The 14,184-nt window shown below is 33.2% G+C and overlaps 1 protein-coding gene across 1 annotated transcript in view; it reads right to left on the bottom strand.

Moving 5' to 3' along the window:
• Positions 1–14,184, bottom strand: part of MEMO1 (mediator of cell motility 1) — a 133,978-nt gene that overhangs the window by 30,294 nt on the left and 89,500 nt on the right. Inside the window, 3 exon segments of the mRNA XM_036873019.1 lie at positions 7,544–7,626; positions 7,628–7,656; positions 9,931–10,043. Coding sequence (XP_036728914.1) covers positions 7,544–7,626; positions 7,628–7,656; positions 9,931–10,043 — 225 coding nt within the window.

Raw genomic sequence — 14,184 nt, 5'->3', positions numbered from 1 at the left:
AAGTGGGTTCGATCCCTGGTTGGGGAACTAAGATCCCACATGCTGCGGGGCAACTAAACCTGAGCGCCGCACTACTGAGCCCGTGTGCTCTGGAGCCCACGCGCCACATCTAGAGAAGAACCTGCGCGCCACTACTAAGACCCAATACAGCCAAATAAATAAATAAATATTTTAAAATAAATAAAATAAAATCAGAGCTATAAACTGCTAAAAAGTCCTTCTGAGACAAGGAAAATGATATAGGTCATAAACTCATATCGACATAAAAGAAAGGAAGCACATTAGAGAGGGATAAAAGAATGTAAAATAACATCTTTCATTTATTTCATTTTATTTTTCTTATCTTAATTGATCTAACAGATAACAATTGTTCAAAATAATTATAGCAATAATGTGTTTGGTAATTATAGCTTATTATGAATGATAACAATGTTATAAGGGACAGGAAGGAGAAATCGGGAATACTCTGTTGTAAGATACTTGCACTACATGAATCAGTACAGTGTTACTTGAAAGTACACTTGTATCAGTTGCAAATGTATGCTGCAAACTTTAAAGCAACCACTAAACAAAGTAAAAAGAAGTATAATCAACATACAAAGAGAGAAAAGAAAATGAACTCATATTAAATGCTCAATTAAAACCTGAGCAAGAAGAAAAAGAGGGGAAGACAAAAAAGAAATAAAGAACAAGGGCAATGAACAGAAAATGGTAACAAATATAACAGATATTAATCCAAGTATATCAATAATCTCTTAATAGGTGAATGGATACACTGTGATACACCCATAAAACGGACTATTATTCAACATAAAGAAAAATAAGCTACCAAGCCGTAAAAAGACATGAAGGAATCTTGAAAATATATTACTAAGTTAAAGAAGCCAACCTGAAAAGGCTACATACTGCATGATTCCAACTACATGATATTCTAGAAACTATATGACTATGAAGACAGTAAAAAGATCAGCAGTTACCAGGGGTTGGATGGAGGTAGAGAGGGGGGAGAAGACGAATAGGTAAAGCATGGGGGATTTTTAGGGCAGTAAAACTATTTTAACTGGTACTATAATGGTAGATACATGACATGAGGCACTTGGCAAAACCAATAAACTATATAACACAAAGAATGAACCCTAATTAAACTATGAACTTCAGTTAATAATCATGTATCAATATTGGTTCATCAATTATCACAAATGTATTATACTAGTATAAGATGTTACAAATAGAAAAAATGTTTAGTTAATAGTAATTAATACCATACAAGGCATCTGACAGTATTCTCACTCAGGGAACCCAAAAATATAATTAATACAAATAAACACAAGAATTACAAGAATTAGGTTTAACAATCTGGATAAACTATACAAAATCAAGATTTTCTAAATATATATAATGGTATAAGTACTAAGTTACCAAATCCTAACCATGGTGAATTTCTAAGATTGGCTAGAACCTAAAACATAAGATGAAACAGATTTAAATACAAGGTACTATGCTTTCAAGTTGTCCATGTTCCAAAATATTAGTAGTAACAAAAAGCATTATATGGCTAAAAAGATAATAATGATATTTTTACAGTGAACATGAACATTTTTATAGGGTCATATTTCTCAAACACTTTGAAAGTTACTAAAGAACTCTATTTACTTTGCACATTTTTCTGAACAAAAAAAGCATTGAAATTAGGGCAAAGGAATTGTTCTATATCTTGACGGTGGTGAATATTTACAACTCTGCATTTATCAATATTCATAGACTTCTATGCCATAAAGAGCATATTTTACAGTATGTAAATTACCCCAGAAATCAATTAAAAATTTATAAACTGTAAATAGAGTAAATGGGAATGATATAGAGAAAGGAATAAAAGGGGGGGAAAGATAACTGACCAGAGTAAAATGCAAAGAAAAAGAAGAGGTGGGATCATGTTGTTAATTTTAAGAGTGAACAGTTTTTTGCAAGATAGACGATTTCTACATATCCGAACTTAACTCTCTCAAATGCAATTATATGCAATACTAAAAACTATGAATTTCAATCGTAAAGATAATATATGGAAAAAGGATCAGAATAAAATACTTAAGATATCATCTCCTATTTACATGTTTTAATTTTCACAAAACCATGTGTATGTATAAATCTTATACATATATTGTATATACACAAACATATATGCATACATATATGTTGGCATATCTATAATAATTTTTACTGTCAGTAAACACTGGTTGAGGAGAAGCAAAGAGGCTTTCACTGCTCATTTTGTACTTCTTGATGTTGTTTACACTTTTAAACCATGTACATCCATTTTTTAAATGTCAACAGAATTAACTGAGCAAGGGGATTATGGGTCATTTTATGTTTTCTCCTCTATAACCTCTAATGAATATCATTTTAAAATCTGTTTAAAATAACAGAGAATTATAAATAATATCTTAGATATTTAATTGTTTAACCTGTAATAATTTTTTATAGTAGTGAAAAATGAGGGAAAAGTTTTAAAATTAAATGATCAATTGAAGTATTACAGAGATGTATACTAGAAAGTCCTATGTATACCCAATAAAAAGGAGTTAAAAAAATGACATGGAAATAGGTTCATGATATGAAAAGCAGTTAATAAAAAAAATCTGATCTCATTTTTGGAAAAATATTTAATAAAAGTATTAAAAATAGATTGTTATTAATTTATTCAACAATTAATTACTGAGATCCTTTGTGTACCAGGTACTGAGATGGGTACAGAAGATACAGGGTAGACTAGCTGCCCTGGAGTAGGAATAGGTTAGGTAAGTACCAGAGAAGGGAGATAAAGAGCTATTTAACTCCAGTGCTACTGTGGTAGGTTGTCTACAAATATAATCACCAAAATTCCTCCCACTTCTGAATGCTCATGCCACTCCTCCCATTAGGTATAGAGCCAATTTCTCCTTCCCTTTGAACCTAGCCTTCCAACTTACTTTGCCAAGTAGAATGCAACATAAGTGATACTGTGCCAGTTCCGAGCCTAAATATTAAGAGGCCTAGAAGTTTCTACTTGCTTTCTTGTTACCCTGAACTGCCATGTACTTCAGGATAGTCCAGCAGGAAAGGGAAACCATGTGTAGAGACAGGCCCTGAAGGAAGAGTAACAAGTGGAGATAGCACCCAGATGAGAACTAAGGTGCCCCGCAGACAACCTGAATCACAGCCCCAAACAGAAAGTGAGAGCACCTTGGAACATCTAGCCTAAGTCAACCTGTCTCAACTGGCAGCAGATAAAACAGAGATGACTGGTCGCCACTCATCCCTGACCAAATTTCTAGCCCAAAGAATCATAAGCAAAAAAAAAAAAAGGTACTTTAAGGTGATATGCCATGCTGCAATAGATAACTGAGACCAAAAAATGGTACCTGGAAAGTGTATTACTGTAAGAGAAACCTAAAAAATATAATATTGGCTTTGCGGACACAGAGATAGGTGGAAGTTGAAAGGGCAACAAGGAGCCTAGAAACTGGACGAGCAGTAAGGACACTGCTATAGGAGGCTAGAAATAGGGTTATCCATATTATTTACTGGGAGAACAATTAGCATAACTGTCATATGACATAACTTAGAAGATTAAAAATACACATAGTGAATCCACAGATCTAGCTAAGAAGATTTCCAGACAAAATATTCAAAGTGGTCAATGGCTTCTTTATAGCCAAGTATGAGAAGGTACAAGAAGAAAAAACATGAGCTGAAGAATTATAAGCAGAATTTAAAAGAAATATTTCCAAACAGGAGTTGCTTGGTTGGAAAATAACTGTTTCTCATCGCTAGCAGCCTCTATAGATAGCAAAAGACTGTCAAAGAACACAGCATAAGGACAAAGATCAAATCCACAGTGCTACCAAGAACATGGGCTCAGAGGCATCAAATCAAAACGCATCTGTAAAATGTATTAGGACCTCAGGAAGACTTAGACAGTGCTTGTATACTCTCTCAGGCAGGTTAAAAGGGCTTCTAAGAAACTCCAGGCCCCTAACTTGAGATCCAAGTAGTAAGAATCCTGTCTCAGACAGAATTGTGGATGCGACTTTTGTCTAATGGAATGCACTTATAATCTGATGTATAGAAAACCCACAAAGTGTTTAATGGAGTTCAATCAGTTTGTACTAAAAAACAAATCAAAACACTGTTCCAAATGAAAAGAGGCCTTTAGGGTCTTAAACTGTCACATACATGAAGCAGACTAAAACTGCTACTTAGATGCAAACAAGGCCCATTTCTTATGGAAAAGTAAAAATGACGCAGAGAGGAGAGCCAAGAGCCGAAAGGATCCAGTCAAGAGCTAAGAACAATACAGGTCTTCCTCAGCTTACAATGGGGTTAAGTCTCAATAAACCCATTGTCAGTTGAAAATACATTTAATACACCTAACCTACTAAACATCATAGCTTAGCCTAGCATACATTAAATGTGCTTAGAACATTTACATTAGTCTACTGTTGGGCAAATCATCTAACACGAAGCCTTTTCATAATAAAGTGTTGAATCTCCCATGTAATTTATTGAATACTGTACTGAAAACGAAAAACAGAATGGTTGTCTTGGTACAGAGGATTTTAAGTGTACTGGTTGTTCACCCTTGTGATCACGAGGCTGCCTGGGTGCTGCGACTCACTGCCACTGCCCAGAAACATGAGAGAGTAAGCATACACATTGCTAGCCTGGGAAAAGATCAAAATTCAAAATTCGAAGTACAGTTTCTACTTAATGTGTATCACTTTCACACCATCAAAAAGCCAAAAAATCTTAAGTGGAACCATCATAAGTCAGGAACCATCTGTAATGAATTATGAAGCCACTATCAGAAGACAGAACCAAGCCATAATCAAGGATATTTTCTATTTCCTGGTTAGAGTTCAGAATTGCTTTGGACCAGAGACTACTACATGCTTCCCATTCTTTCACTCTGCAACGGAAGTAACTATTGTGCTTTACTGTCCTTGTCTCAAAACTGTACATTGAGTGTATTGGGAGGGTGAGAGGGAGACTTGCCTTCTTAGTTCACAGGTATCCAAATCAGAAAGAGCTACACCCAAGGAGCCTCATCCATATCCCAACCTAACACAAATCATAAGATAATGGACTTTGAACCTGAGGTCATAACTGGATGAGATTTCTGGGCATCTTAGGAGAGCTGGGGGTGTCCTCCATGTTGGAGAAATGGGGATTGTCCACCAGAGGAAGAATTCGGTAGTCCATCTGCAAAGATGGCTGCCAACAATTCCTCCTACTCCTGTACACATATGCTACTCCTCCTATCAAGAGGTGGCATCTATTTCTCCTTTGAAAAACAAAAAGCAGTTGAAATGATACTATGTAGTTTCAGGCCTAGGCCTTAATGGGCCAAGAAACTTCTGGTTTTGTTCTCTTGTTATCCAGAATCACCATGTAAAGAAATCCAGACTATCCTTCTAGAGAGAAACCAAGAAAATAGAAAAGCCCTGGTTGGTAAACAAACAGGCCATCTAGAGAACAGATGAGGTGTCTCAAGTAAAAGCCAGCACTAAGGCCATCTTGGATCCTCAAGGCCCACTCCAGCCATCTCAGTCAGTATCTTGTGGACCAGAGCAAGGTATTCCCTACTTAAACTCCTGATCCAAAAATTGTGAGCAATAAAATAGTTATGATTTTAAGTCACTAAGCTTTGAGGCAATTTGTTACTCAGTAATGAATGACTGATACAGGTAGTGAGTGCAGCAAAGACTACAAAGGAAAAGTACTGGGTACTTTCTAAGAGTCAGTATTAGGAATCCTAATGTAATCTGAGATGTAGGGAAGGTTTTCTTGAGAAGTGATATACTTAAATGTGGTTATTTAACACTATTTAATAGGAAATTATGAACAAAAATTTTGTTCACTGGTTTCAAATTTCTATTTTCCTAAATTTCCACATTATGCCTGTTTTACTTTTGAAATAACAACAAAAATGTTATTTTATTAAAGCTTCCTTAAGGATACTGTTGGCAGTTTATTGGTCCTATTGTACTGAAATTTACTAAGTCTAAAATATATTTTCTCATGACAAAATATGCAAACATTTCAGCAAATAACAAAAGTTTTCTACTGTCCTATGTAGTTGAAGAATGGGATGTTCTGATTACACTAGTATTCCAAAAATTAAACAGCCTATATTGGTTTAATAACTTCTAAAGAATTAAAATGTATTAAAACAATTAACCTAAAATTATACTGCTTATAATTTAACTTCTTCAGGTTTATGTAATTCCTCATAGTTATCACTGTGAAAAGATGTGGATAACATAAGACTGAGAGAAGTAAATAATACTTTGATAAGAGAATTAAGAGTGGAAATAACCCCCAAAACTGCAATAATGGAATAAAAGCAACATGGAAAAATTAAACAGAAGTAACTGAAGAGACAAACACATTTAGGGTTAAAAAGAAATCAACCACAAAAGTACAAGAGGAGAAATAATCCAGCTTAACAGTATAAAAAAGCCTTGGGGTTTGAGCTGACCACAAGTATATCAGACAATAGTAAGGTAAGCCATATCAGCATAATAACTGCTTAGATAATCTCAGACTACATTAATGCATTTAATTAACAAATATTTACTGAAAACCTATAATGCACTACTTATTTTCCTAAGAGAATACAGTAATGAGGACCAGAGAAGAAATAATCTCACCATATTTAGAACTGGTCAAACTACATATGGAATATTAAGTCCATATAAAGGAAATGGTTGAAAAAATTAGAGAAATGTGACCTATAAAAGGAAAACTTCCTAATTTGAATACTGCCCTAAAAGAAGAAAGAAAGCTCTTAAAACAATTCTTTCATTTTACCAAAATAAATTGACTATTACGTGACAGGCGTTGTGCTAGGCACTGGGGTATTAAGTGGAAAACAAAATAGATATTGTCCCTGTCTTCACTCTACTTATAGTCTAGTGAACACCCTATCACTAGAAGACCTTTTAGCAGGTATCAAATAAGAATCTGTCAAGCACTTTTTATAAAAGAGATCTCTTTTATAACAGATCTATATTATATTTAGATAATTATTATATATTATTATACAATAATCTCTTTTATAATAGAGATTCATGTACTTTGATTAAGGCTGAAATAAATTACCCCCAAAGTTACTTCCAAATCTAAAATTTTATGATTACTTACTTATAGCACTGTAACATGAAAGAATGTAATTGTTACTCTGAGATAAATGAATGTATAATGAATAAGATAACAGGCAAATCAATACACACAAACACACACACACGGGTTGTTGTTGTTTTTTTCTTTTAATATTTCTACCTAATAAGACAACCATGTCACTTTACACGTTAAGCCTTCATAGGCAAACTACTCAAAACCAACTTCAATCCACATTCAGAAAATCTAATCCCAAATTTTTATTTCATTTCAACAAAAATTTTTAAATCTCTTTACCCTAATGATTATCTCACCCTAGTTAAAATAATTCCAAAGAAATTAATATCCATGATTTCTCTGGGATTTCTTATATTAATTAATATACCTTTCCATGGCTTTAGCTGTATAAGGCAAATGCATTTCAATACTGTGTTCATCTTCATCTGTCTGCAGAGACATTCGTTCAAAACATTCCTGTCTTCCACAGTTCTCCGTAAACTAGAGATTCAAAATATAGTAAAACAAAATATATTAATGTATATCCTTACCCTGTGGACTCTATCCAGTAACACAAAACTACATGCTTTGGCAAGAGACAAAAAGCACATATAATATTCTCCATTTTTAGTCTAAAAAAAAGGAAAAAAACAACTAGCTTCTTACATACCAGACAAAACAGTAAGACACGTAATGATTTATTCAGCACTTTCTTATGTTACATAGTTACATAAAAATACTTAATTTAAATTTTTCATCAGTTCCTTTCATTATATCTAAAATCACCTCTGAGTCTAAGCTTATCCTTGACCTTATTCAATCAGTAGATACTAACAAGAACAGTTGATTAGAAATCTTACTGAAATATGGAAAAATCCCCTGGTCTACTTACTCATGAGGTTAATAATATAGTTTTTGAGTTTTGCTTTGTTTTTTAATACAATGTACAGACTTATTGTTTTACACCTCAGGTTCCTGTCATACTAAGATAAGAAAAGAAAATTCCTACTGAGAATGCTATTTTCCTCAACATTAAAATTAAGCTCGTGGTATAGACTGGAATATAAATTTACCACAGTACCATGCCTTAAATAATCTTAAAATTTTTAAATGATTTAGTAATTCAGATCCTTCTGATGAATTACACTAAACTAGATATTATCAATATATAGCAAGAAAATGATGAAATATGTAAAAAGATATAAGAATATTTTTATTTTATCATTGAACAAAACCAGCATTTTTTATAACTACATCCTTAAATGGGTTTTACCAATATCAAAAATGAACAAATAACGGTATGACTTTTTTTTCTATAAATTATACCTGATTAAAAATCCTCCATTCCTCATTGCCAGTCTATCCAAAACCAAAATTTTCAGAATGCCCAACAAGGTTTTAAAAATAAAGCGTGTCCCGGAGGAAAGGGGAATTGGAATGAAGGTCGTAAAAAGGTACAAACTTCCAGTAATAAGATAAGTAAGTACTAGGGATGTAATGTACAACATGATAAATATAATAAACACTGCTGTATGTTATATACAAGTTGTTGAGAGTAAATCCTAAGAGTTCGCATCACAAGGGAAAAAAATATTTTTTTCTATTTCTTTAATTCTGTATCTATATGAGATGATGGATATTCGCTAAACTTATCATTTCATGACGTACGTAAAGTCAAATCACTATGTTGTATAACTTAAACTTATGTAGTGCTGTACGTCAACTATATCTCAATAGAACTGGAAGAAAAAAATAAAAATTTTAAAAGCATTTTAAATATTTGAAAAATGTGTACCCTAAAACCATTCCAGGGAGTAAGGCTAGTAATATTCCAGTTTTATTAATAAGCTATAGCCTAACAACATATTGCTGATACTCTATAATACTTAAAACCCCAAATTATGAAAATTTAGGCCTAAAAATTAAAGAAAAAGAGGTGATCATTTCCTCTGCAAATAGCTTCCTTCATTCTACAGAAGAATTTGTTGCAAAATTTCTTGAAACAATAAAAACACTCAACGTACTTAAAATATAATTTGATGAACTGGAAGGATACACACCAAGTTCATGAATGCGGTTACTTTTGGAAATGCAAATTGAGTTCAGATGAGGGGAAATTCTGAGTCAAGTGTGGATGATAAGTACATGAGTATTTGTTATAGTAGTCTCTGTATTGTTTGGTATTTTAAAAATTATGTACAAAATGAGACATGATTAAATAAAAACTGTGATTTCTAGAATTCTGTTTAAAAATCAAAATAATAGATATGTCTTAAAAATAAAATGCACTTAAGATTTATGTGGCACCCTTCTTGCAGAGTTTCACAACTACGGTCTCAATTTTTTTCCCATAAAAATCATATATGAGGATATAAAGTCATTATCACCATTACCATTTACGGTGAGGGAACTGTTATACACAGAGGAAGACTAACATGCCCAAAATGTTTCAACAAGTTGTTGTGGGTACCAATTCCTTGTCTCACGGTACAATAAGTACATGGTACTTCCCTGATTATAAATGTAACCACTACACTCCAAAGACTAGCGGATCTGACAGATTTTTGTGGCTGGTAGAAAAACTGTAGTTGTCTTTTAGGCATATGGAAGATTTTCTTTCTTAGTTTTTGGTTTTTGCAGATTAGTTATAACAAATTTTATTTTTACAATTCAAATATTACTATGATATTCATACTTTTAATTGTAAATTAACTTATAATTCCTATTTGTAAAAACTTCAGCTGTTTACAAGCTATAAAATTTCTATATACTTACTCTTTTGGTCAATACGAAGGTCATACAGAGGTGTCCTATATATATCCACACTGGAAAGTGCACATCGAGAAAGGGGCACATGATGAGAAGGCCCAAGGATGAAAATTCTCCGGCTAGGAGGTATACAATAAAAAACACAGAACAATTGCACTTCTACACAAACTTTATTAAATAAAAAGGAAAAAAACAAGTAATTTTAAAAAATTACATGTAATATTGTTTTCCTTGATTGAGTTCATTACCTAATGTTATGTGCTAAACTGTGTTCTCTTGAAATCATACGTTGAAGTCTCAACCCCTGTACCTCAAAATGGAACCTATTTGGAGATAAGGTCTTTAAAGAGGTGATTAAGTTAAAATGAGGTCATTAGCGTGAGGCCTGAATTCAATATGACTGGTGTCCTTATAAGAAGAGGAAGAGACACCAGGGGTGCACATGTACAGAGAGGTGATCAACCATGTGAAGAGGCATCAGGAAGACAGTCATCTGCAAGCCAAGGAAGAAACCTAAGAAGAAACCAACCCTGCCAAACCTTCATCTTGGACTTTTCCAGCATCTGGAACTGTGAGAAAATAAATTTCTGTTGTTTCAGTCACCTAGTTTATGGTAGTTTGTAATGGCAGCACTAGCAAACTAATGTTCCTACCAATGACTTACTCCTCAGTTAATTAAGTTCAATTCCTTATCTCTATCTTTTTGTTGGAAGGTCTTTAAAAGAACCATATTTAACACCCGGGAATACTAGTTACTGATTATCTACAGTAAACCAACCGACTATGCTTAAAATCACCTCTGTATCACATGGCTAGGATACATAAGGTTTTCAATAGCTGTATTAATTGAATTTTAAACATTTCAGCTATTAAATAAAATCTCAAAATAACAAATTCTAAACTTGCCTACAACATTAATAAAAATACATAAAAGTATAAATTCTAAAGATCCAAAATATCATTACAAAGAAGCATTCTGTTAAAGCTATTTCCACATTTCTTCCATGGCAGAGAAAAAAGGCATCTTGTTGAGAAGAACTCTGTGTAATAAGCTTTCTCAGTTCCCATTCAAGTAGAAGTCATTCTCAAAAACAAAGAAACTTAATTATGTGTTATTTGCACTGTAGGCTAAAGAAAAGAACTGGGCTAAACTGTAGCTTAAATCTTTACAATCCTTTTATCTTAACATCAAGAGTAAAATTAACTTATTCTCATTTTATCTCAAACATCTCTACAATCTAAATTCCAAACTCTCCATTTTCGCTGTTTCTCCCAGATTCATATGTACTAAACTTTCCCCACCACACACACACCACACACACACACACACCACACACACAAGTTACAGACACAAAAGAACCAAAACTATAAGAAAAAAAGGAATATATGTAAGCTATATACCTAGAAAATTAAGTGCTACTCATTGCTCATCTAATGGACAAAAACACAAAGACTGAGACACAGAGCTATATCTCTTTCACATCAAAAACTTGCAGGCCAAGGAATGTGTGCTTTAGCAATATATTTATTTTGACAGAATTCTATTACAGCTAAGAAAATTAACCTATTGTCAGCTATATCTTACTTGCTATATGGGGTGTTGGGGGCAGGGGTGGATAAGAAAGATGTGGATAAGGACAAGGTGATTCTCAGTTTAGTCCCAAAATCTCCTGAAGATGTTGCAATCCTCAAGATGTCACTCAGAGCCCACATGTAAGACTTCACTCACAGGCCATTTCTAGTCAGAAACATAATCCTTTCCTCGCCCTCCCCTGCTAATACTCACTTCTTGTCATCATCTCTATGATCAACTCAATAACCATTTAAGAAAAAAAAATCAGATCTATAGATTCCTAAATGAACAAAAGATACCACTATGTTCTCGTATCTTAACAGCACATAAATATCACCACATTTTTTAAATTAAAGTTTAATGAGGGACATAGAAAATGGTAAATCTCAGTGCTTAGGAAACTTGCTTAAGGATAGGTATTATATGAATCAAGAATCAAGTAAGAAAAAAAAGCATTTTTATGATTGAGGAATGTATTTCTATGAAGAGAGAGAGAGATAGAATATTTAAAATCAGAACACTCCTGGGAAATTCAGAATATATAATTAAAATATGAAATGACTTTTAAAAATCAACCTAGGCATAGATATATTTCATAGGTAAGTGTAACAAGGTTCTTCTAACAGTGGCTAAAAGATGAGCGTTACTCCAGAAATAAAGACCCGAGCTCAGCTTCGAAAGCCTAACTGCCTCCTCTAATATGTGACTATTCATCTTGCTTGCCTTTTTGTCAGACCCAACCTAGATGAAAAGATAAAGTCTGGTGGGGAAAAGAGGTCCCATCAGTCTGGATTATCCAACTGTGTACCCAAAGGTTGAAACTCATCCAAAAGCAACATAGTGAAGTTCCACATTTAGTTAAGAGAGATAATAGGAAAAAAAGAGATTTAGGTCCCATCAATATAAACCCTTAAAAGTGATATACCCAAAACAAAACCAAAAAAGCTAGGTATCAATGAAAAGAAGAAAAAAGAACTGGATATTGAACAAGTAGTAATCTCAGAATGAGTCTCTGTGTTAGCTATATGCTATAAGACAATTAATAGTGTAAATAAAAGATAATGCATTTTTTCCCCCTAGATTGCTAGATCCCTAAACACCAAGACCATACAAATATTTTGGAGAGAAATGTAATATAGGCATTGGAAGTAATGCCACTTTTGCTCCCTTTAATTAATTACAAAGTTCTTTGTCTTCAAAGAGTAAATTTTAAATATTGGCATATAATCACTGTTGCCATACATGTAAAAAAAACCTTTAATATAAAAAAAATAGAAAAAAATCAGTAGGCATTCTTTCAGAAATAACTGTAGTTCACATATAATAATACCTCCAGAGAATCCACATTTGTGGAGTTACTTACTACGAGGAGTATAGTCTGTACACCTAACACATGAGTTACCTGAGTGTCTGTTCTCATAAATATTCAACCACTTATACTAAATAATGGAACACAAGTAATTTTTTAAAGTGTTTCATGGTTAAGTGGAGATATTTTAACTAAAGAATAAAATGTCATGTGGCCCCAAAGAAGATTCCTTTTGGCGTTCTTTTTCTGCCCTGCAAGGTTTTCTGAAAGATATGAATCAAAATCAAGTTACTATCTAAGTAACACCCTGAGTTCCGGTTTCTAATTAAAGTTTTAGTAATAGGAAAACACTTTGCAACTCTAAATATGGGAAAGAACTTAATTAAATGTATAATTTTTAAAATTCCTTAAACAGCCTGAGTACTCTTTCTAAAACATGAATCAGATCATATCACTTCCCTGCTTAAAAAGTCTTTCAATGGCTTTTCTTGGTCAGAGGATAAGATACAAAATCCTTAAAATGGGTTCTAAAGTCTCATATCAACTGGCCCCTTCTGTGTTATTCTTCCCCCCTTGGATCTCAGTACTTTATGCACACTGGTCTTGCAGTTCCTTGATGACAAGAATACCTTTGCCTATTTCAAAACTTCTTCACGTGTAATTGTTTCTTTTGCTTGGCTTAAAAAATCATTTCCCCAGAGATGCCTTCTCCAATACCTTATCCACAATATAAATCCAATCACCCTGAATCACAGCAGTTCTCAAAGTGTGAACTGTGAATTCACAAGAACCTTTCAAGGAGTCCATAAATCAAAACTATTTTCATAATAATACAAAGAAGTTATTTGCCTTTCAACATGTTAACATTTGCACTTGTAGTACAAAAGTAAGACTGCGTATACTGCTGGCTACAATCAAGGTAACGGAATCAAATGTACTAGTAGTCATGTATTCTTCACCTTCACCCATGCTGTATTTTTTTTAAAGCCAGTTTCATTTAATTTCATTAAATCTTGAACTTCGAGTACAGTTTTATAAAAATATTGTGTATGACAAAATGCATTCAATTTGTGGTGATAAACACATAAAGCACTTCTACTGCATACAGAAGTATGTCTCAAGGAAAAAGCATCTGTGTGATTTTGAGTTATGAGCTGAAGTAGACTTTTTTCCACGGAACACAATTTTTACTTCAAAAAATGACTGTAGACAAATTGTGGTTATTCCAACTTAGGTATCCGGCAGAAATTTTTAGTAAATGAACAAAATGAGCCTGACACTTCAAAGAAAATATTTGACGTATTTGTTGCCAATGATAAAATTGAAACTTTTAAGTGAAAATTAGACTTTTGCAAAAAGCTTCCCAATAATTAAAAAT

This window comes from Balaenoptera musculus, chromosome 13 (genome assembly GCF_009873245.2).
Source record: "Balaenoptera musculus isolate JJ_BM4_2016_0621 chromosome 13, mBalMus1.pri.v3, whole genome shotgun sequence".
Taxonomy (NCBI): Eukaryota; Metazoa; Chordata; class Mammalia; order Artiodactyla; family Balaenopteridae; genus Balaenoptera; species Balaenoptera musculus.
This window is presented reverse-complemented; position numbering and strand designations above follow the sequence as displayed.